General features: G+C 55.0%; 2 protein-coding genes across 2 annotated transcripts; one reads left to right on the top strand and one right to left on the bottom strand.

The window, feature by feature from the left end:
• Window positions 1-325: 325 nt before the first annotated feature.
• Foxs1 (forkhead box S1) lies at window positions 326-1,597 on the top strand. The gene has a single exon (XM_051193340.1). The coding sequence runs from the start codon at window positions 367-369 to the stop codon at window positions 1,351-1,353; it is 987 nt and encodes a 328-aa protein (XP_051049297.1). The 5' UTR covers window positions 326-366; the 3' UTR covers window positions 1,354-1,597.
• An 8,779-nt stretch (window positions 1,598-10,376) lies between these two features.
• On the bottom strand, window positions 10,377-21,563 carry Mylk2 (myosin light chain kinase 2). Its single transcript, XM_051193569.1, has 13 exons — window positions 21,291-21,563; window positions 20,737-20,819; window positions 20,024-20,421; window positions 19,082-19,380; window positions 17,559-17,664; window positions 17,078-17,171; window positions 14,693-14,802; window positions 14,469-14,610; window positions 13,609-13,679; window positions 13,375-13,503; window positions 12,694-12,846; window positions 12,454-12,586; window positions 10,377-11,306 (listed from the first exon to the last, which is right to left on the bottom strand). Exons 1-13 carry the CDS (start codon window positions 21,340-21,342, stop codon window positions 11,226-11,228), a joined length of 1,851 nt encoding a protein of 616 aa, XP_051049526.1. The 5' UTR covers window positions 21,343-21,563; the 3' UTR covers window positions 10,377-11,225.
• Window positions 21,564-22,055: the final 492 nt, after the last annotated feature.

The raw sequence follows: 22,055 nt of genomic DNA on the forward strand, positions 1-22,055 counted from the left end.
ACTCTGTGTGTGCTTATTGTCTCTCTGTCTCTGAATGTCTGTCGTGTGTGTGTGTGTGTGTGTGTGTGTGTGTGTGTGTCCATCCCACCGTCTGTCTCTCTACCCCTGTCTCACTCACCGCCAGAGCCTGTCTCTGCCCTCCCTCCTCTTCACCCTGCAGCTGCTCACTGCTGGCCTGTCTTGCCCGCCTCCTTAGACTTGACAAGGGCGTTGAGAGAGGAGGGAAGGGAGTGTGGTGGGCCCACCTCCTTTTGCCTTTCTAGGCTGGGAGGCTGGACCAGTGGCTCTTTTAACGGCCTGGGCAGCCTGTGCAGATCGCCAGCCCTGAATGCCGTGCCTGGCTCTGGAGTATCAGCAACAGTCAGCATGCAGCAGCAACCGTCCCCAGGATCCTTGGCTCCTTCTGCAGAGCCCACCAAGCCCCCTTACAGCTACATAGCCCTGATTGCCATGGCTATCCAGAGTTCACCGGGTCAGCGGGCCACTCTCAGTGGCATCTACGGCTACATCATGGGCCGCTTCGCCTTTTACCGGCACAACCGGCCGGGCTGGCAAAACAGCATCCGCCATAACCTGTCTCTCAATGAGTGCTTCGTCAAGGTGCCCCGTGATGACCGCAAGCCAGGCAAGGGCAGCTACTGGACCCTGGACCCGGATTGCCACGACATGTTCCAACATGGCAGCTTCCTCCGCCGCCGCAGACGCTTCACCAAGCGCACAGGTGCCCAGGGCACCAAGGGCCCTGTCAAGGCAGGCCACAGACTCCTCAGAGCTGCCAGCCCAGACCCAGGAGCCCCCAACACCACTACTGGCAGGCTGTGTCCATTCCAACCGGAGGTGCCAAACCCCAAGGGCCTAAACTTTGGGGGTCTGATGGGGTCGTTGCCAGCCAGCATATGCCCTGCAACCAGTGACGCCAGGCCCCTGCTGCCCACTGGACCCAAAGAGATGTGCTCGCCCAAGTCTACAGGCCCAAGGGAGCTCACCGAAGCCGCCTCGCCCTCTCCGTGCCCAGCATTCGGCTTTTCAGCTGCCTTTTCTGAAGCCGAGAGTCTCAGCAAGGCCCCCACACCTGGTGTGGCCCCTGAGGGCATCGGGAGCAGCTACCAGTGCCGGATGCAAGCATTGAATTTCTGTATGGGAACTGACTCGGGCCTCGAACACCTCTTGGCCTCTGCAGTACCCACCCCTGCACCCTCGACTCCTTCCTCTCACAGGGCCCCACTGCCCCTGCCAGCTGACTCCAAGGAACCCTGGGTGACTGGGAACTTCCCTGTCCAGGGAGGTTCCGGGTACCCCCTGGCGTTACCCCCTTGCCTTTACCGGACACCAGGAATGTTCTTCTTCGAGTGATTGACTGCAGCAGTCGCTTTGCACGGCCTCTGTTAACTATTCTCTGCAGACTCAGTCTAGCTGTGGAACCTAGGGCACTCTTCAAGGACCTAGCCCTGGCAGGCCAAGGACTGTGAAGACCGGAAGGCAGAAGTGAGCAGTCAGCCAGGTCCAGGGGGCCTCCTGACAAACTTGGGATGAAGGGGTGTGGGGCCCTCGGGGTACTCTGTGTTCCTCAGGGCTAATAAAGCCAGTGTGATGGTGAGGGTCTGTCTGCTGAATGGCTGGGGCTAAGGACCAGGATTCTGGGTTCTACGGGGTGGGGCACTGTGATACTGGGTGCGCAGCAGGGGTGGGGTGTGAAAAGGTCCTGCCTGAGACTTTCTCCTGTTGGGAACTTTCTTGGGGAGTTTCCCAGGAAGGGAAAGTAGGGCATGAAGTCAGGCAGAGGGAAGGTACAGCCAGGATCCACGGAGTATGAGAAAGCTGGGCTGGCCTAAGAGGCTGCTTTCCGTCCTTGAATTTTAGCTGGACACCCTTTATAAAGCCTCATCATGCCCACTGCCATACCCTTCCAGACTCGTTTCTGCCCTTTTGCCCGGGTTCTATGGACTATCAGCCCCATTTACAACAGTAGGAGCTGAGGCTCAGAGCTCACCCCAGCTCCAGGGGAAGTCCAAAGGACTGGCAGAGAACAAAGGGTACCCAGGTCTGGGTAACTGTGACTCAAACTGAGGGAAGGTGCAGGGTAGAGAGCTGGCTCCAGATAGCATAGGGTGGCCCCAGAGGAGGAGCTGAGCCTTTCTGAACACCAGGGCAGATGAGACCCCCTTCATCCTTGTGCAGACAAGGAATCCAAGATTTAAAGGCAGCACCCATCTTTATTTGAACTCTCCACAGTAATGGGACCTCTCCAGGATCCCTAGGTCTCTGAGGTCTCCTGGTGACTTTTTGACAAAATCATGTTACATTTATTTGTGAGTGTGTGTGTGCCATGTGTGTACACCCAGGGCTCAGAGGCAACTTGTGGGAGTTGATTCTCGGGAGCCATTACCCACTTAAGCCATCTCACCACCCTCCCATGACTTGTTATGAACACATTTATCATGGCTGCCCTAGGTACTGAGCAGAGGCAACTGAACTCCAAGCTTTGCCATGAACTAACTCTTCCCTTGGGTAGAAGAGGAAGAATGGCATGGCTGTTTGTATGGTACCCACCAGAGGAACAGACAGAAACTTGAGACCTCATTGTTGCCCCAGCAACTGCAAGGAACAGAAGCAAAAGGCTTTGTCTTGTCTCCTCTTCTACATCATGGTTATGGGCTGAGGCAGAGGGCCAAAGTGCTAGTGTGCCCCCATTTTCGTCTTCTACAGAGAGCTCATAAGTCCTATGTCCCAAGAGGTGGTACCCAGTAGCTGCCCTTTCTCAGGCAGGTGGCCTAGTCTCCTCCCCAAGTCCTTCCCTGGGCAGCTTAACCAGCAACTTCAGCCTCTGTGGCTCCCTCCTCCCTTCACAGGTCCCCTGAGGCTTTGGAGGAAGCCGAGTTGGCTGGCCTGACTGAACTGTCTGGTTCCCACAGACTCCAGAACTGAGGTGGAGGGGGACCTGAGGGGTACAAGCTTGCCATGATTGGTGGGAAAATGCCTGACCAGCTGGGGGAAGTGGACTGCTCCCTCCTCCCCTCCCATTTTTCCCTCCCAGCCATACCTGCTGCACCCCAACCAGCAAAACAGTGGGTTGTTGGGAGGGAAGATAGCAGGATCCTGTGTAGCGAGGGGCACAGATACACAGAGGAAGGGGACCCTCATGTGGCGTGGGGTCAGCATGTGGGAAGTGTGTGAGTGGATATGCTGGGGAGACACAGTCAGTCAGAGACAGGGCACAATCCCCATTGGTGATTCTTTCTCGGCTGGGTCAGGGAAAGAGGCCTCGGTTGGGCACTGCTCCTTGATTTGCATTCCTCTGGAGCCCTGGTGACCCCAAGTCCCTTCTCAGCCTGTATCCTAGTTGGTAGGAAGATGGGAAGCCAGCAGGATGTTCAGGCTCTGAGCCCGGGCCCATGTCCCAGGAGAGAAGACTGAGGCAGTGTGAAGAAGGCTCTTGCCTCTGCTCCCCCCAGTGCTCGTGCTGGGGGGACCGTGAGACCCTGCTTCCTCTCCGCTCCTTTAGCTGGTGCAGCCCATACCACCACACCACTGGTCTCCACCCGAGGGAGTAGCTAGCTAATAGAGAGTCTGTGAACAACCAGACTGAGGCCTTGCATGCTTGGGCCTTGGGAACCAAGCCAAAAAAAAGACAGCCAAACTCAGTTCTGACCACACCTCCCTCTATCTTTAACTTGTCTGTCAAGAAATGGTGATGTTTCCAAGTAGAACTTTCCTTGGTCTAGGCCTACCCAGGATATAATCTTGGGCCAGGCCCATCCCTCTGGGCCTTGGTTTTATGCTCTTTGTCCAAGGGGTAGGAAGTGGACAATCTGATTCTGTATCTGGGTCTCAGGGGGAGTATCCAGCCTGGGGATGGGGGCAGCCTGAGGGACATCCCATCGCTGGAGGTAGTCCCATCCATTGAGGTACTTGGCCAGGAGGCCTGGACATCATGATCTCATGTTACCCTCTGCTCAGGACCCAGTGGGACCTTCCCACGGGGCATCCACCCTTCATGTTCTTTCTGTGGCCAACAGATACCTCTTGCCTGACTGCTCCTATTGGGAGATGGGGTGTAGAGCCAGTAAGAGCTTCTCGTCTAGGTCAGCCTAGATAAAGCATCTTGATACAGACGCTCAAGGCCCAGGTCACACAGCAAGGCACAACAGAGCTGTCTACCCAACCCACCCATTCAACTCTTAGGGCCAGGCATGTGGGGTGTGACACCTTGGAGACCCCTGCAGTGGAAGCTCATCTGTCTCCAGTCCTGACGCCAGGGACCACTTCCTCCTCTTCAAAAAATTAGAGCAGAATGGGTCCAGGGACCAAATCAAATCCTAAAATGGTAGAATCGGGATTTAAGAATATTCCCAGAGTTCTTAATCACAGCAGCTCAGATTCTTGGAATGCACAGTTGACAGTGTCTGCTGACCCTCTTACATTATGTACATTCCGGGAAGCAGGGAGGGCCTGTTCCAAAAAATCACAGCGACTCTACTGGACTGTCTTTACCTGCTGGCATTTGGTCTGGCTGCCCAAGGTCAGAGCGTCTACCTGCCTTCAGAGGGGCATGGACGGGGTCCCCACCACACCCCAAGGGCCCACCTCCCTCACAGACTCCCCCACTGTGCTTATCACAGGCCTGCCTCCTCCCCGCTGCTTCCTCCCCTGCTAAAGGCATTCCCCTGCCTGAGTTACAAACTACTCAGGCTTCCCACACCCCCAGACAGCATTTGGCTGGTGAGAGACCCTCTCCCCCAGAGGGCGGCTTCCTGCAGCTGCCACAATGATGAGAAAGCAGGGGGAGGTTGTGTTGGCCTGGCACATCTGCCTGTTGGGAGTGTAGGAGCCCAGGAATCCAGGCCCAACATCCCTTCTCTGACCAAGCTCCCATCACCCCATAGCCCAGACTGCCAGAGGCAAGGCTGCCTTCGGCGCTGTCCTAGTTGTGTGGCCTGGGAAAAGCCACTTCCTCTCCCTGTTTTCTTCAGGATACAAATGCAGTGTTCATCCCCATGGGGCTGGTGTGAGGATATTATGTTAGCATTTGCAAAGTGCTTAAGGGAGGGCCTGACACTCAGAATTGCAATATAAATGATAGTTAAATGAATTTGGGGGCTGACATATCCCCTTACAGTGACATATCCCCCACCAAGACAGAGTCTAGCTGCTGCAGAAGAAGGAGACAGAATGTAGAGGGAGGACTAAACGGTGCTATGAGCTTAAATTCTGTCCTTTCAATTTCTTGCTATGTGGATTCGCTTATCTGAGCCTCAGTTTCCTCCTTTGTAAAATGGGGTGCTGTCTTTTGATGCCCAGGCCTGGCATATGGAACCCCATTTGCATCCTCGTGTATAATTTGGTCAATAAAGATGAAATTAGAGTAAAAAGTATCCCCACTGGAAGTCCCCCGACTCTCAGCCCCTACACACACACACACACACAGAGAGAGAGAGAGAGAGAGAGAGAGAGAGAGAGGCTCCTGGAGGCTCCTCTGAGGTGCCTGTCCCCACCCTGTTAGTAACTGGGTGGGTGACTCAGGGAGACAGTTGGTGGGCAGAAGGAAGTGGCTCCATGGCTAAAAGCAGACCAGAGGCTCCATTAGTCACTCATTAGCCAGGAAGGCCAGGGATGCCCCCAGGTCACTGTCCTCTGGGCCAGTCCCAAGGTTGCCCAGTGTCTGTCTCTTAGGTACAGGGAGAGCAGCTGGTGCGTCCTCCTCGATGGCAGTCAGCTCTGCTTTCAGCTTCTGTCTTGCTGCCTGCCCTCCAGAGTGTCCCCTCCTTGCAGGGAGGCTTCCTACATACAGTTCCTGCCATTTTGGCCAGCATACGCCAAAGGAGCCCCCAAAGCCTGAGTACGGCTAACGATGCTGCACATTCCCTCTCCTACAGCATCATGCTGCCTTCACGAAGCCCCACTGCGAGGCATTCACAGCTGTAGGGTCTGCACTTATGTATCTTCCCCTTAGAACACAGCGTGGGGGCTGTGCCTGCCCCTGTTCACATCTCCTGTTCTCTTCCTCAGTGACTAAAACACAGTAGGGATGTGGTGAATGTTTACCAAGTAGATGGTGCCTTTAGCTACCCATTCGTCATTCCTAGTGTGCTGTCTTAAAGAGCCCAGGGACTCCCCAACTCACTTGAAGGCACCCGAGGGCTTCTGGGTAAGGGCAAGCATCTGAGACCTCTCCCTTCACTGACTCAAAGTAGCTTTCATGCCCACCCTTTCTTCTGTCTGCACAGCCCTCCACCACTATTCACAGGGCTCTCGCCTCTCTGCCAGCTTCCATCAAGCATCCTCAGATGAATACTCCCTGACCACTGACTGTCCCCTTTTCCCCCCAGCCAGTGTGGGTTAAGGTCAGTGTGTTTTGCCCACTAGAAGCTCCCTGAAGACCAGGGACTTTGTCCGTTTGCTGATGTCCCCTGCAACTGCAACCATATGTGGAACACAGCAGGGGCTCCTGAAATAGCCAAATGCAGGCTCAGGAGCCTGCACTAGGCTCTGCCCGGGCATCTCATGTGACTTTGGCACTGACCTTGGGAAGCAGTCAATAGCCCACTTTACAGACAGGAGCCTGAGGCTCACAGAGAACAAGTAGGTAGACTCGAACCTGGGATTCCATGTCTATCACTGCCCTGTGTACCTTGAGGTATGAGGTCATTAGATTCACTGTTGTCTCTGCTAATGCCACTGGATGCAGCCTCCTCTGCTCTCCCTGCCTTCAGTCTCTCCCATTCACTCACCTGCCTGACAGCAGGTGTCAGTCTGAAACATGGATATTACCATGTTCTCCCTCTGCGCAGAGCTCTTCTGTGGCTCCCTACTACCCTGGGTCAGCCTGACTATTTCCCCCAAAATTCTTGCCTTCAACATAGGCAAACCCTTTCTGGAATGTGGTCAGGTGAGCTTGCTTCCAGGCTTTCTATGCTGTCCTCCCACTACCCTAGAAAACCCTGTTCTTCCTGTGCCTTCGCCTGGAATGTTACTCCTAGAGAGATGAGGCTTCAGCTTGGTGACCCCTTTCTGGCCCCATGCTTGCCTGAGTTTTCTTCCAGCCCCCCACCTTTCCTCTAGGGTCCCAGAGGCTGTGGCCCCTCCCTGGAGACTGGCCCAAGGAAACATCACCCATGCTGCCCACTCATGTCCTAAGTTCACTGGAAAACCCCAAACCTCGGTTCTCTTAGCTGTGAAATGCTAGATGGTCAACACATGGATTTTCTCAATACAATGCTGGGTTTCAGGAGGTGCTTCCTCTCGAGGAGAGGGGGGAAAGCAGGTGCAGAGCTGCCTCAAAGGCAGGAACCAGCCTCCCCACCTCGCAGAACAACCCTGGCGGCCTTGCTCCCTCTGGGCGGCCAAGCAAGGGCTGCATCTTTTCCCACCACTGCCTGGTTGGGTTCAAGGTGGCCAGAGGAATTCAAGGCCACTAGACTCAGACAGGAAAAGGCAACGTCACCAGTGCTGGTGTAATCCAAACCAGATGTGGCCTCGGTGGCTTCCAGACCCAGGGGGTGGTCACTGTGGGCCTGGCCCAGGCCCAGAGGCAGGAAATGGCCTTGGAGGAACACTCTCTGGGCTGGGCCCAGCTAGGAGGAGGGTCCACTGGAAGCTCTTAACTCTTCTTGGTCCAAGGAGTATCTAGGCCCAGGCCCAGGCAAAGGAAGGCACACATCGGTAACAGAGGGGACAGCCACTGAGCTGTCACTGAGACAAATTCTGTGCAGGATCAGCCATGCCCCTGGACTGTGAGGAGCAGGATATGCTCTTCTTGGAGTCTGGGAAGCTCATAGTCTGGCATGGTGTGGATGTCAGGGCCCCAGGCCCAGAGCCCTGGCCATGAACTACACTCAGGTCTGGCTCCAGCTCGGGAGTCCTCAGTCAGCTGTGGACTCCTGCCTTGATAAGTGCAGCTCTAGGGTACTGACTCCTTTCTCCCAGTGGCAGCCAGGGACAGAACCCTATTGAGAGCAATGGGGCTTGGGTCCTAGTCTCCAGGGGGGCAGACACAGCTCTGCAATTGGCCAAGGTTTTGAGAGACCAGAAAGTCCCATGAAGCTGGGCATAATGGTGCATGCCTTTAGTCTCAGCACCTAGGAGGCAGAGCCAGGAGGATCTCTGAGTTCAAAGCCAACCTGGTCTATACGGTGAGTTCAGGATAGACAGGGACTACATAGTGAGACTGTCTTGGGTGGGTGAGGGGTCCTTATGAAACCCCTTCTCCCATCGGTGCTGGCAAGTCTATGTTCTCCACCTCTAGGTGGAGACCAAAGGTGTCTGATTATTCATGCAGACATGTCTCTGGGAGAATGAAGGTAGCAGGGTAGATTTGGGGCCGGAGAGTGATCATGCCTGCCTGTGGTTCTCGGAGGGCTTCTTGCACAAGTGTGGTCTTGGGCAAGTCATCTTTCCTCTCTGAACCTGTTCCCTCACCAGTAACGTATAGATGAGCCCCATCCTCTCTCTCAACTGTCATGACGGCCCTAGGAGCTGCAGAAGAAAGATCAAGTTATAGAGAAGGAACAGAGCCAGACGTAGTGACACACACCTTTAATTCCAGCACTCAGGAGGCAGCGGCAGGAGCATCTCTATGAGTTCAAAGCCAGCCTGGTCTATATATCAAGTTCGAGGACAGCCAGAACTACAGAGAAAGCTCCTGCCTCAAAAAAACAAGACAAGACAAAACAAAACAAAACAATGCCTCAAAAAAAAACAAAAAAAAAAAAACAGACAAACAAAAAGAGGAAATAAGCTTTGCGTGGAGTCAAGGTTCTAGTTCCAACTGTTGAAGTCTTTGGTGAGGGGCCTTCCTTGTTGTAGCCTCGGTTTCCCTGGCCAGATTCAGTCCTTGGATCTCTGCTCAGGCTAAACATCATTCCTTTTCCTCCCCTCTCAGGGGTGACTCATTCCCTCATCATCTCATCATCATTCTGTGTGGCCCAATGCTCAGCCAGGGTGGGGCCAGTGAGGCAAGAAGGACCACTCAATGGAAACACAAGATCAGCTGGCGGAGGTCGGGGCTGGGGGAGGCAGCAGGGTGCCAATGGGCAGAGGTAGCAGTATGTGGTTCTATGGGCCCTGCTATTAGTACAGTATTAGTACAGCTGCCATTCACGGCCCAAACCAGGTTTTTGAAACTTTCAATTCCCAGTGCTAAGGCTTAGATTCTGGCCACCCCCCAAGTCCCAGACCTCACACCCCAGGTGGTACCTGCTGCCGCACAAACAGAGCAGTCAGGGGCGAGGGGCCTGACTCTGTAGTCACGGAGGCAGAAAAGGTATGCTCATCACTGAGGTCTCAGTCTGTGGTCACACCCGAGGCCCAAACCTCGGGATCGGGTAGCAGAACAGCAGCCAGAACAAAACCATCGCCTGGTCAGTTTCTCCATCTTCCACGATGGTCACTGCAGGTTTGGGACCCTGGTGCTCCACACTTGTCCCTTGGTGCCTCTGCCACTCTGGCCAGCCACCTCACACTAAGCCACCTCACCTGGAGCTTAGTCACCTCTCAGTCAAAGCTCTGCTGTGCTTTCCTGGCTGCCCCTCCAGCAGCTGCCCCTGCCTGTACGGGTGGCCTGGGTGAGGCCTGTGTGAGCAGAAAGCAGGGCTTACTGTAGCAGGGTAAAGACATCACAGGCCGTGGGACCCAGTAGCCTTTCCTGGATGACCTGTCTTCTGTTCCTTCTTTGATCAATGTTGAGCTCATGGCAAAAGTTTGTTTCAAGCCCCAGGCCCAGACTTATTGAGCAGACTTCAAGTTCCGTCCTTGCTCTCTCTGAGTCTCAGTTTCCATTCCTATTGAGTGTGGAGAAGGACCGCTCCCATTTCCTCCCTGGGCCAACATCTTGTCTCCATCTCACCAACATACCGTCATTCTCTCCTCTCTGTGAGGTAGCCCTTACCTGTGTCTCACCACCTGACTCAGTTTCCCTCTGTGAAATACAAATCATGTCTACTTCACCATCCTACTCCAAAGTTCAGCGATCTAATCCCCATGGTGCCCATGACTACAGTCTAGCACAGGTCATTCTGTGCCTCAACTCTTTTTTTTTTTTTTTTTTTAAAGACAGGGTTTCTCTGTAGCTTTAAAGGCTGTCCTGGAACTAGCTCTGTAGACCAGGCTGGTCTCGAACTCACAGAGATCCGCCTGCCTCTGCCTCCAGAGTGCTGGGATCAAAGGCGTGTGCCACCACTGCCCGGCTGTACTTCAGCTCTTGTAACAACCCTCTCATGGGGAGGAAAGTGACACATAGCAAGGCAGTCAGTTGAACACTGCACACATTTGGAAGTCAAGCTCCTGAGCCTGCATCTGCGAACACCACACTATGTGTAGATGTGTGAACTCAGTGTCTGGCACATAGTAGGTGCACGATTAATGCAGTGATCTCACACGGGTTATGTACACGTGCAGAGGGAAGGAGGCTGCCTCCAACCTGTGTATTTATTTACAAGGCACAAGCTGGGAGCAGGTTGGGGACTTCCTGGTGGCTTCATACTCCTCATGGGCCAGTTCTTCCTGTCATCTGGGGTTGTAAATGCCCCTGGGAGGGGCACAGAGTAGCCAGGCTGGGAAGACTCGGTCCTCAGGTGAACTTGGGGGTAGTCCCATGTCTCCCAGGCCTCTCTCCACTCCCCACCACCACCACCACCACTCCAGGCCTGGGCTGGTTTTCTCTCACAGAGTTCCTGTGTGTTGGTGGTCACCGAAACAGTGGGTGGGGGCCAGGAGGTCAGATGATCCGTTGGGAGTGTGAGGCAGGGCATGGAGGTCCTCTCACACAAAGCCTGTTCTGTCTCCACTAGCAGCTGGGCTGCATTCTTACCCTACTAGAAGCTTCCCACCCACCACCACAGCAGCCCACCTGCTGGACCCCCAGCCATCCCACTCCAGGCAAGGGTGCCCCAGGTGGGGCAAAGCAGAGGCTCCAGGGCAGCAGTTCAAAGGGGGGAAGCTAGGGAGAGAATAGGGAACGGCCTGGACGTCCTTGGAGTCTGGGTGGGGCTGATGGGCCACAGCCCTGTCTGAAGAGGCGGTAGCAAGATGGATCCCAGGCCACACTCCATGTTCACATAGGAGAAGCAGCATCAAATAAGGGCCCGGCGAGCCCCAAGCCTCCTGGCCTGGTGCGACTTTGCTCTGACCAGCCTCCTCTAGAGATCTGGCCGGCTCTCTCTGGCCTTCTGAGCTGTGTGGCTTCAGCCTTGACCACTGTGCAGCTGCGTCCAGGCTTAGCTGCTCTGGGCTCAGACCCCCAGAGCCATCAGTGCCCCGGAGCTACTAATCTTCTTGAAGCGATTGGCCGCGCTGACAGCAATGAAGTTTTTCTGGGGGACAAGAGAGGAACCCCAGTCATCACTGCAGCAAAGGAGAGCCGTGGGAGTATCCCTAAGAGCCCCCCCTTCGGGCCAGAGAGAGGGCTTAGCAGATAAAGAAAGGTGCTTGCAGCCAGCTTGAGTTCAGTTCCCTGGAGCCACATGGTAGAAGGAGAGAATTGACCCCCAGAGTTATCCTCTGACCGCCACACAAAGGCCACCGCATGAGTGTGTCCTCTATACCCTCCCTATATACACAATAAGTAAATAAATGTTAAATAAAAAAACTTTAAAGCCTTTTAAAAGATTCTCCCCTCATTAAGGGAGGGCCGGGGAGACACAGTGCCCAAGCCAGCTATAAAAAGTGCCATGGCATTATTTGTCCAGGTAAAAAGAGATCTCCCCACCCCTCACCCCACCCCCGTCACCACCCCCTCCCCACTAATCCCTGAGTCCCTCTAAAAGCACTGGTTCTCAACCTGAGAGTCTCGATCCCTCTGAGGGTCACCTAAGGCCATCAGAAAACACAGATGTTTACATTATAATTCATAACAGTAGCAAGATTACAGTTATGAAGTAGCAACAAAAAATAAGTTTATGGTTGGGGGTCACCACAACGTGAGGAACAGTATCAAAGGGTCACGGAGTTACCCCTGCTCTGTAGCCTGACTCCCCCCCCCCTCCAGTCACACAGCCTGCTGCCTATTGTTCACACCTGCCATCCAGGGTCTGCCATGGGGCTTCACACTGGCTGCACCTCTGCCTGGATCCCTCCCCCTTCTCTGTCTCCTTGAGGCCTTGATTCACCTGTTCCTCCTCACTGGGCCCTCCCAACCCTCTCCTCCTAAGAACGCTCTACTTTCATTGGGTCAAGTTCAGATTCCTGCCTCCGGTCCCCACCTCAGCAGTGCAGCGTTCAGGAGCATTTGGAAGTAATAGCTGTTCAATAAATATTTGGGAAATGAAGGAGAGAGCTCAGAGATGCTCTTCTGGGCAGGGTAGCTGAATAGCTCAGGTTCAGAATGGGAGCTAGCCCAGGGCCCAGCGAAAATTCCATGTTTTCCAGACAAGGCCAGGCCAGTCAACAGAGCCTGCCAAAGCATATCTGGTAGGGCTGGACCCCTCAGCCCTCTGCCTCCTTCTACCCCAGCTCTGGTACCTTCCAGCGTCTCTTCATGAGGTATTTCTTAAGCAGGATCTGGGACTTCAGACGGCGGTTACAGCGTTTGGCTTTCTCGGCCAGGTTGTTAAGCCAGGGATGGGCGAGGCATTGCTCCGCGCTCATTCGGGCACTGCGCAGAGGGGCAGTGTGGTGAGGGCAGGCCCACGCCAGCCCACGTGGCCCAGACATGCACTCTGCCCTTGAAGGTACAAGGTTCCCAGCAGGGGTAAGCCTTACCTCTGGTCTTTCGTGATGAGATGGGAAACGAAATCTTTGGCCTCGTCTGACACAGCCTCAAAGGTCTCCTCATCGAAGTACCAGTTGGCAGACAGGACATTGTTTAGGGTCTCTGTGTCATCATCTCCCAGGAAGGGGGAGAGGCCGCTCAGCCTAGAGGGAAGGAGAGGGGGGCAAGAGAGTGAGGCAGCGGGGTGGGAAAGAGCCTAGGAGCCAGCATGTGCTGGAAAGACCCCGCGCTTCCAGATTGGGACAGACCTGGGTTTGAATCTGGCTGGGTGACTTTGGGCAAGTCACTTCCCCTCTCTGAGCCTCACTCTTCTCATCTGTAAAATGGGCGCAATCACCCCAGCTTCCCAGGGTTGCAGTGAAGATGAGGAATAGTGAGTGTGAAACATACAGTGAGCACACGCAAAAAGATGTCCACTGTCCCTCTGTCCCCACCCCAGGGCATGGGGGAATCTGCTATCCAGAGTCTGTGCCAGGGTGGGATGCTGTGTTTTTAAGGGACCTTAGTTTTTCCAAGTATAAAATGGGTACAAAGTCTTCTGGTTCTCCCTAGCATCCCCCCAAAATAAACCAGCCTGGCTGAGGGACCATAACCCCAAAATCAGTCTTGTTCTCTCCTGCCCCCGCCCTGTGCCCTTGCTGACTTCAGCCAGCCCTTCCCCCAGGGCTCACAGCATGTATGTGATCACCCCGAGGCTCCACATGTCAGTCTTGTCGGAGATCTGGTCATAATTGACCACCTCAGGTGACAGGAACTCCGGAGTCCCAAAATTCACCTTCAGCTTCTCATTAGGATTATACCTGGGAGAGAGAGTGAGGGCTCAGGTCCCCAACTGCCACCAGAAACATCCAGCCCCTTGGCCACCCCACCTCCAGGCCCCACCCTCCCACCCACCCAGCTGGTACCTCCGTGCCAGGCCAAAGTCAATTATCTTCACCAAGTGGCCAGTGGTATTCACACACAGGATGTTCTCTGGCTGGGGAGACAGGGATGGCCCAGGTTGGCCTCTAACCCAGCTTACCCTCCTTTCCCACAAGTTCCACCCTGGTCCCTTCTGAGGCCCCACACAGGGAACTAGATCCTTAGGTGAAAGTCAGCGATCCATCAGGCCTGCATTCTCTCAGCCTAAGGAGGCCCAGAGGGTGGTACTAAGCAACTGTGAGTTAAGGGAATGAACACAGGTACCACCCCTGTACTGAGAGAGCTCGTTAACTTTCCATCTCAGTTCTCACTAGCATCAGCCACAGGGACAGGAGAGACCTGGTAATTTGTGTCTCTCCTCCCCATTCCATGCCCTAGGCGGGTGTCTCTATGCTCCTGGCAGCCACTGGTGCTGATGGGAGTGAGTGTACTGTGTAGAACCTGTCCAGCTATGTGCAAGGAACTCCGTTAGCATCTGCCTCCTATGCATTGTGACACTGGTATCAGGTTTCTCAGTAAGTTCCACAGAGGACTCCCAGAACATGGGGCTGCTATGAAGTGGGCCCCCAACACCAGGCTCTCGTTCCGAGTAAGGAGTATACACCGGCAGTACCCGCCACAAGCCAACACGGAGGTAGCTACTGTTCAGACAGTGAGCTCATGGGCTTTGCGACTAAGGCTTGCTCCTCCCACCCCACCTCTGCCTCTCTGAACCTAGCACTCAGGGTCGCCTTGAATAAACCGAAAGAGGGATGGAGAAGGAGGGATAGGAGGAGCTGGAGATATGAGTGGGGACAACAGCGACACCATGTGGCCAGTGCCGGCCCAGGAAGCAGACCTCTACCTTGAGGTCCAGGTGCAGGACTCTCATCTTGTGCATGAAGAGGATCCCATCACAGATCTGCCTGACGAACACCATGGTGTCCACCTCGGTCAGATGGTAGTCCTCATCCACGATCCTCTCAAAGAGCTCTCCGCCCTCGATGCTGTGTGCACAGACCCCTCTGCAGACTGGCCCTGGGCAGCTGGCCCTGCCGCCCAGCCCCGGCCCCCACTGTGGGCACTCACTACTCCATGAACAGGATGATCTCATGGGAGGTTTCCATGGCCGAGTATAGCTGGATCAGATTGCGGTGGTTCAGCTGGTTCATGACCTCGATCTCCAACATCACCATTTCCTGGGAAGCAGGAAAGTCAAGGGGAGCCCCTGGGCACCGACGCCCCTACCTCCAACCTCCTCCTTTCTGGTCTGCTTGCCTCCACCACTCTCTCCCTGTAACCTCACCGTGACTGAGCCCCTGCATCAAATCCATAACTAGGCTGTGTCCAGATGTAATCAGTTCCCAAAGCCATGTGTGGTGGGGGTGGCACATACTTGTAGTCCCAGAATTCAGGAGGCAGAGGCAGGAGGGTCCAGAGAGTTCAAGACCAGCCTGGATCACACAGTAAGGTCCTGTTCAACCCCCCACCCACCCACCACCCCTAAAATGGGATTGATTTCAAATACATAGCACTGCCTGTGAACACTGCTTTCGTCTCCGGGCTCTAATCGATCCAGAGGCCATCTTTGCCATTTCCCTTAGGGATCTAAGAAAGCCCCAGATTCACTATGTGCTAAGTCCTTGGTACCAACCCTTCTCCGTGATTGACATGCTAGCAGCCATCAGGAACAAAAAAAAAAAAAAGCTTCACCTAAACACTGCGGACAAAGAGCTAGAAGCTATGGTCTCTGATTGCCCACTGATGATAGCCCATCATTAAGACCTTTGGCACAGTTCTGCCTTAAACTACATTAGAAACTCAGCCATCCCGCATCCCCTCTTTCTACTCTAAAAGGCTGTCACTTTCAAGCCAATGGTCACACTGCGAGGCTGACACAGGCTGTGGTAGGGATGAAACTGGCTGGTGCTAGTCTCAGGCCTCTCCATGCACTCTAGGCACAGGTGCAACACTGTCCAGCTTCACCTCTTTTCCCTTCGCCCCGCCCCCCTTCATCCAGGGAGGCCCGCGTCCGGCATGGTCCCTCTGATCAAACTGCCCAGCACCATCCTGGTTCTCTTTTCCTTTCTGCACCTCTCAACACCTGGTGTCATGCTCGTCATTTCGTTCCAGCTTTTAGTCATCTATCTGTCCCTATTCTCTGATGTGCTGGTCCCATGAGGTGGGGGGCTTTTTCAGTCCTGTGACATTTCTCTGGCACCTGGTACAGTGGAAGGCAGAGGAAAAAAAAGTGTTCCATGATCAATTAACCAACAGCTGGCTCCAATTTTTTCACACGGCGCATGGACACTGAGCATTCGTGCTGAACCAGATCCTGTGATAGAGGCCAGTGAAGATCAGTCAAAAGCATAGATCTGAGGCTGGGGGTGTGGCTCAGTCTGGAGAGTGCCTGCCTAGCATGTATAGGGTCCTGGGTTCAATCCTCAGATCCACGTAGTGGCAAACGCTTGCAATCCCAGCACTCAGAAGGTAGAAGCAGGGAGACCAGGAGTTCAGGGCCAGCCTCTTCTCCAAAGGGAGTTCAAGGTCACTCTGGGATGTTTGAGCCCCCCATCTCAAATAAATAAATATATAAATAAAAGACCCATACACTGGAGCACCATAGAGCCACACAGAAAACTTGTCCGCTCTGTAGCACTATAGTTCTGCTACTATGGTCTTGGTGGGACCCAGTCTTTCACACATGTGGCTACCTTTGCCTACAACACCCGGTAACCTCAGCTCCTGCGATCTCTGGCTCTTGGGCCCCTCCTCCCTTCTTCCATCTCTGTGATGTTAGAGCAAACCCAGAATGCCAGGAAATTGCTCTACTTGAGTCTCATTTCCACAGCCTGAAAGTCTCCCCTGGCCTGCCACTGAAACCCTCTGCCTGCAAAACCTTCATTCTGTAGAAGCTGGTCCAGGAAGCGTCTTCGAGCCAGGACTGAGGCAGGAGCCTCCCTTGTTGCTCCTCATAGCCTCCCTTCCCCACAGCTCCCTGGAGACACTGCTCTGTTGGTACCTATTGCCAGGCAGACCTCACATCACCCACTGGCCCTCAATCCATGGAAACCTGCACATAGCTGCTTGCTTCTGGGACCAGACCTGCTTAGAGCTGTAAGTGCAGACCACATTGGAGTGAGATGTGAAACTCTCCACTGAGCTTTCTTTCTTTGACACAGGCTTCCTGGGGACAGGGGCCACCTGTGTTGCACTTTGGGATCCCCAGTGCTGTCCCAGGGCCTAAACCAACACCCATGCTCCCCAGGCGTGCTGAGCATCACAGAGGGCCCAGAAGGGAGAGCCCCTGAGAAGTGTGCTGTCTATGGCTGGGACCCCATAAAGGCTGTGGCCATCTCTAATGCCACAAGCTTTTCACATCAGGGCCCCAGCCTAGCACTGTGGGTAGCTGTAGATAAGAGGTGGCCACTCTGAGAACATCTCCCTGCGGTAGGACCAGCATTCTCCCATTACCTTGTCCTTGGGAGTCTGTTTCTTGATGACCTTGGCTGCCAGCTTGAGTCCTGTGGCTTTCTCCGTGCAGGTGCACACGGCTCCAAACTTACCACTGGAAAGAGAAAAGGGTGGAGTGAGGGTACTTCCAAGACCCAAGGGTCAGCAAGGACCTGTGCCCCATTCTCCTCTTGGCCCAGGCTTGATGGTGACTCTGGCTGGGAGAGATGGGAGCATTCACCGCCGCCCCCCAGCCCTAACTCCTCCTGAAGTGGAGGAACTTCTACCAAGATGATGACTGACAAGCATGGCGCGTGTTGGAACAGACCGTGCATTTCCTATGGGATGGCCAACGGCACATCCGGGAAAGAGGCCACAGTCCCTACACCTCAGGATGCGATGGAAGCAAGGGCATCTGTGGGCCATGTCCTAGTGGTGTGTCTGGGCCACCGGAGCCGGATACTCGCCCATGCATGGTTTCAGGCTTGGGTCCCTGTCTCACCCTCCCAGTGCCTCCTTTGAGTTCATGCTGAATTCACTGTTGACATTTCCGGTTCTCAGCTCCACGATCCTGTGTGGGAAGGGGGCCGGGGGTGGCGGGCAATCATCTAAGGAGACAGAGTTGAGCTGTTAGAGCCAGGGTTGGGGAAGGACTTCTGGAGAATGTCTTTGACACCACTGCCTCCTGCCTCCTGATCTGCCCCCACTTCCCCTCAGAAAGTTGAATTTACCAAGTGATGCCTGGGGGGACGGGGAACCTGGTCAGAACGGGGCTGGGTTTCCAATTCTAGTTCTGCCGTGTACACCCACAATGTCCTTTGTACATCCAAAAATCTGTCTCCATCAGGGGGAATTCAGGGTCTCTGCAGAACCACGAGGCAGCTAGCTGATTGGACTCAGATACAAGCTCTAAGGGGGAGGGAGGGCTGTTTCCATTAAAAAAAAAAAAAAAGCCCAAACACCCAAACAAGCCCCTCAGCAGCTGTGAAATGGAATCCCGGACAGTGGGACTGCTGTGCCTTGGTGATGGTGTGGGTAAAGATTACACCAGGGTGGGGCGCCTAGGGACGAAGCAATTCGGTGGTGACATGCTGCCACCTAGTGGACATCATGGGGACATCCAGCTTCGAAGCCCAGCAGGCTGACTCATCGGAATGGAAACCTTTAAAAATAGTCAGAGTCGGCAGGGAAGCCACTCTGGTGATAAATCAAACAGCCCTTGGAGGTGTTTCAGGTCCTGTCATGCCAAGGATGTGATCTCTGGGCGGGGCGGAGGTCTCTGTCGCCGCGGGGGCAGGAGGCAGGGCCCCTGGCCACTGCCCAGCCGCCAGGTCCTCCCACCCTGTCTGGGTGGCACTCTGCCGTGAGCCAGGCAGACTGGCCGGTCTCCCAGGGCACCTCAGTCTGGAGAAGGGGGTATCAGGACACTCTGGGCTCTCATGGCCCTATGTCACTCCACCGCCCCCCCAGCCCGATGGCACCCCCTGCTGGGACCCCCTCCCTCTTCCTGCTGCTCAAGTTGACTCTCCAGCCATCCAGGGCTTTCTCACCGAGTACCTGTGGAGTGCTGCCCCAGCTTCCCCGGCTACTGGCCCCCCACACAAACACCTGTGCAGTTCATGAAACCACTAAGGCTCTGACACCCTGCCCTCCACCATTTCATTTCCCAGCACCTGGGACTGGAACCTTTCCTCAGACAGAACCCCAAATCCACTTCCCAGCAAGTTTGTGTTGCTCCGCTCATCTGTGTAATTTTCTTTTTTTAATTCCATGTGAGCCAAAGTAAAAGAAAACCAAAAGTAGATATTTGAGCCAGTCTTCACCTTTGGACATTTAGTTTCCCTTTTCCATCTCTATCAGAAAGAAACACTACCTGGTGTCCTGTGATATTTGAACCAGGGAGCCTCAGGGGGGCCTGGATCAGGGTAGTCCAGGCCCCCCGCATAAGGAAAGATACTTGGGACTATCCCATCCCTTCCCTCCCCCATCCCCAGCACACTCCAGGCCCAGCCTGCCACTACCTACCCAGAATTTGGAAGCAGTCTTCCTCCCTGGCAGTGGGACAGAGCCCCTGCTCCACCTCCGCTCTCTCTGAGGGAACAGCCTGGAACTCAATCCTCTGGGAGGTGTCCCCTTGCACCTTAGCCTGGCCAGCCTGGCCTGGGGCTTTCTCCACCTCTGCTTTCTGGTTCTCTTCCAGGGTGTTGGCCCCGCCTTCTGCCTTGGCTGACCCAGGATCTCGGGAGTCGGGGGTCACAGATACCCCTGTAAAGATGAGTTCCGTTGTCTCGCTTAAGGGCTTCCCAGCCGGTGTCTTCTCGGAGCTAAAAAAAGTGAGACACCTCACACAGGTTAGAGGCTTCCAAACCTCACTTGCCATTTAGAACTAAGACAACCTTGTGTGCCCCACACACACTCCCATGCCCCAAATACATCTACATCCCCTTCAAAGGCCAACTCACAACACATTGACAGAATCTGACTGCCATGATGTGGCTAATCCTACCGGCCGACAGGAAGCTCTAAGGCTCCTGATTCATAAAAAAACTGTTGCGTGTAAGTGCCATTATTGTGTTACTATCAGACTGGTGCGAGAAGTGTCCTATTGTGGCTACAGTTCACGGAGTGCAGAACTGATTGCATCAGCTTATGAATGAACTGTTAGTCGCCTTTTCGTATTAAATTAAGAAGGGCTACTCCCTCCAGCTCGCCACTCGTGAAACAAGCTGGGGACTAGAGAAAAACAACATGTAGCCTGGGTGGCCTTTGGTGACATCTCCTGTCTGACATTCCGTTCTCTGGATGAAGGTAATTTCCTGGTTTCTTCGGGGACAGGATGATAGAAGGGGGGCCTGGAACAGAACTGTCTTTGCAGCGCTAGCTGTGGTAGTACCCAGTATTCAAGCCAAGATTAAGCCTGGAAAAGGGAGCTACCTGCCCTCTCCCTCCCCAAACAGGGGCATTCACCATGAGATGATGGCAGGGCAGCTAGGGCTGTGGAGGAAGGCAGGTGAGCCTCTTCTTCCTGCTTCTCGACACTCTGCTGCCTTCTTGCCTGCCTTGGGCTCTCCGGGTCCCTGGTTGCCCGAGGGTGCTTGCTTGGCACCCTGATTCTGGATGCTAGCCTCAGCTGTGACAGTGGGCTGGGGCAAGGCTGCAGGAGGCCCCACACTGCCTTCAGCAGGCCCCCCACTCCTCTCCCCATCTCCCGAAGGGCCTTGGCTGCTGGCTGGAGCTGGAGCTGGGTCATCTTTTTTCTCTGGGCCAGAGGCTTTGGCATCTTTCTTCAGGGAAGGTGGATCAGGACCTTTCTTTGGATCTGGAGTACCAGGGTCTTTCCCGGTGTTAGGGGGGCCCAGGTCTTTCTCTGTGACTAGGGGGCTGGGGTCTTTCTCCGTGGATGGGGGGCTGGGGCCTTTCTCTGTGGCTGGGGGGCCCAGGTCTTTCTTGGTGTTAGGGGGGCCCAGGTCTTTCTTGGTGTTAGGGGGGCCCAGGTCTTTCTTGGTGTTAGGGGGGCCCAGGTCTTTCTCTGTGGCTGGGGGGCTGGGGCCTTTCTCTGTGGCTGGGGGGCCCAGGTCTTTCTTGGTGTTAGGGGGGCCCAGGTCTTTCTCTGTGGCTGGGGGGCTAGGGCCTTTCTCTGTGGCTGGGGGGGCGGGGTCTTTCTCTGTGGCTGGGGGGGCGGGGTCTTTCTCTGTGGCTGGGGGGCCGGGGTCTTTCTCTGCTGCTGAAGATCCATCACCTGCAGCACCTTTAGGTGTCTGTTCTGCAAAGGAGGGAGACACCAATCAATATCCCCTTCTTTTGTTCCCTGCCAGGCCAGACAGACACCCGCACTGGGTCACTACCCAGGAACAACCTGTCAATGCCTGTCCCACAAGCCTCTGGAGCTGCTTGGTAACAACTTTGTCAGGAACTTGGGGGCTGTGTGCCAGCTTCTGCCCCTCTGCATGGGCTTTGCTGTCCCTCACACCACTCCTTGCATACTAGCCCCGAAGTGAATCCCCAAGGGCCACTGATGGAGGCTTCCCATCTCCCCCGTCCCTCCAGCAAGGGCTTCATGCGGGCGCTGGACCCAGTCCAACTCCACCCACAGATTATCCCCGTTCCCAAATCCCTCATGCACCATGCAAAAAAACCTTGGGCACAGACTTCCCTGCGAGGAACCTGCCCAACCCTGGCTTCAAAAACATCCCTTCTGAAGCTCCTCCCTCCGTCTCCTGCCCCGGCTTGGCACCTGCTGACAGGCTCTGGATTCCCAGCTCAACTGCTCCGTTTTCTGTAGCCATGAGGTAGGTAGGCGTGTGCTTCTGCTTGTCTAACTCAAGTCTTTCTAGCTGCAGAAAGAGGAGTGAAGTGTATCAGGCTGTCAGATGCCTCCCTCTTTTCCAGCTTTGTAGAGAGAAGGCCAGTACCAGGCAACTGAGAAGAGAGATGTACCTGGACAGAGAGGGGCAACCTGGTGGCCGGCAGTCTGCAGCGGCTGCTCAGGCGCAATCCTGGGGTGGTTGTAAGGGATTGGGCCCGGTGGGCAGAGGCGGAGGCAGGGGCGTGGGCAGTGGAGGTGGAGACTAAGAGGAGGATCTTTGACACCAGGGGCCATGGAGTGTGGGTTGCCACCACCTGTCACTCTTGGCCCCCGTTCAGAGGACACGGCATTCTTCCCACGGCCTGACATGGGGTAGAATAGCGCTGGAACCATCAGGAAGAAAAAGGGAGGGGCACCTGGGCCCCGGGGAGCAGGCTGCGGCCAGGCCTCGCCGGGCATCCCCTGTAGCCAGAATAAGGGAAGGGGCTACAAGAAGAGGGGCCCTCGACGGGGCTGAAGGCCCAGGTTTGGCTCTGCCCACCTCCATGCCACACTTCTTGGGGTTCCCAGGAACTTGGGGAGAGTCACCGTGGCCCCAGGGCTCAGCTCTGTGCCCCTGGTATCCGGATCTACTCAGATCATCTCTGGGTAAGAAATCATGCCAGGGTCACTTGCTTAATTGTCCTTAGGTCC

The sequence above is a fragment of the Phodopus roborovskii genome, unplaced genomic scaffold (genome assembly GCF_943737965.1).
Source record: "Phodopus roborovskii unplaced genomic scaffold, PHOROB, whole genome shotgun sequence".
In the NCBI taxonomy this organism is placed as follows: Eukaryota; Metazoa; Chordata; class Mammalia; order Rodentia; family Cricetidae; genus Phodopus; species Phodopus roborovskii.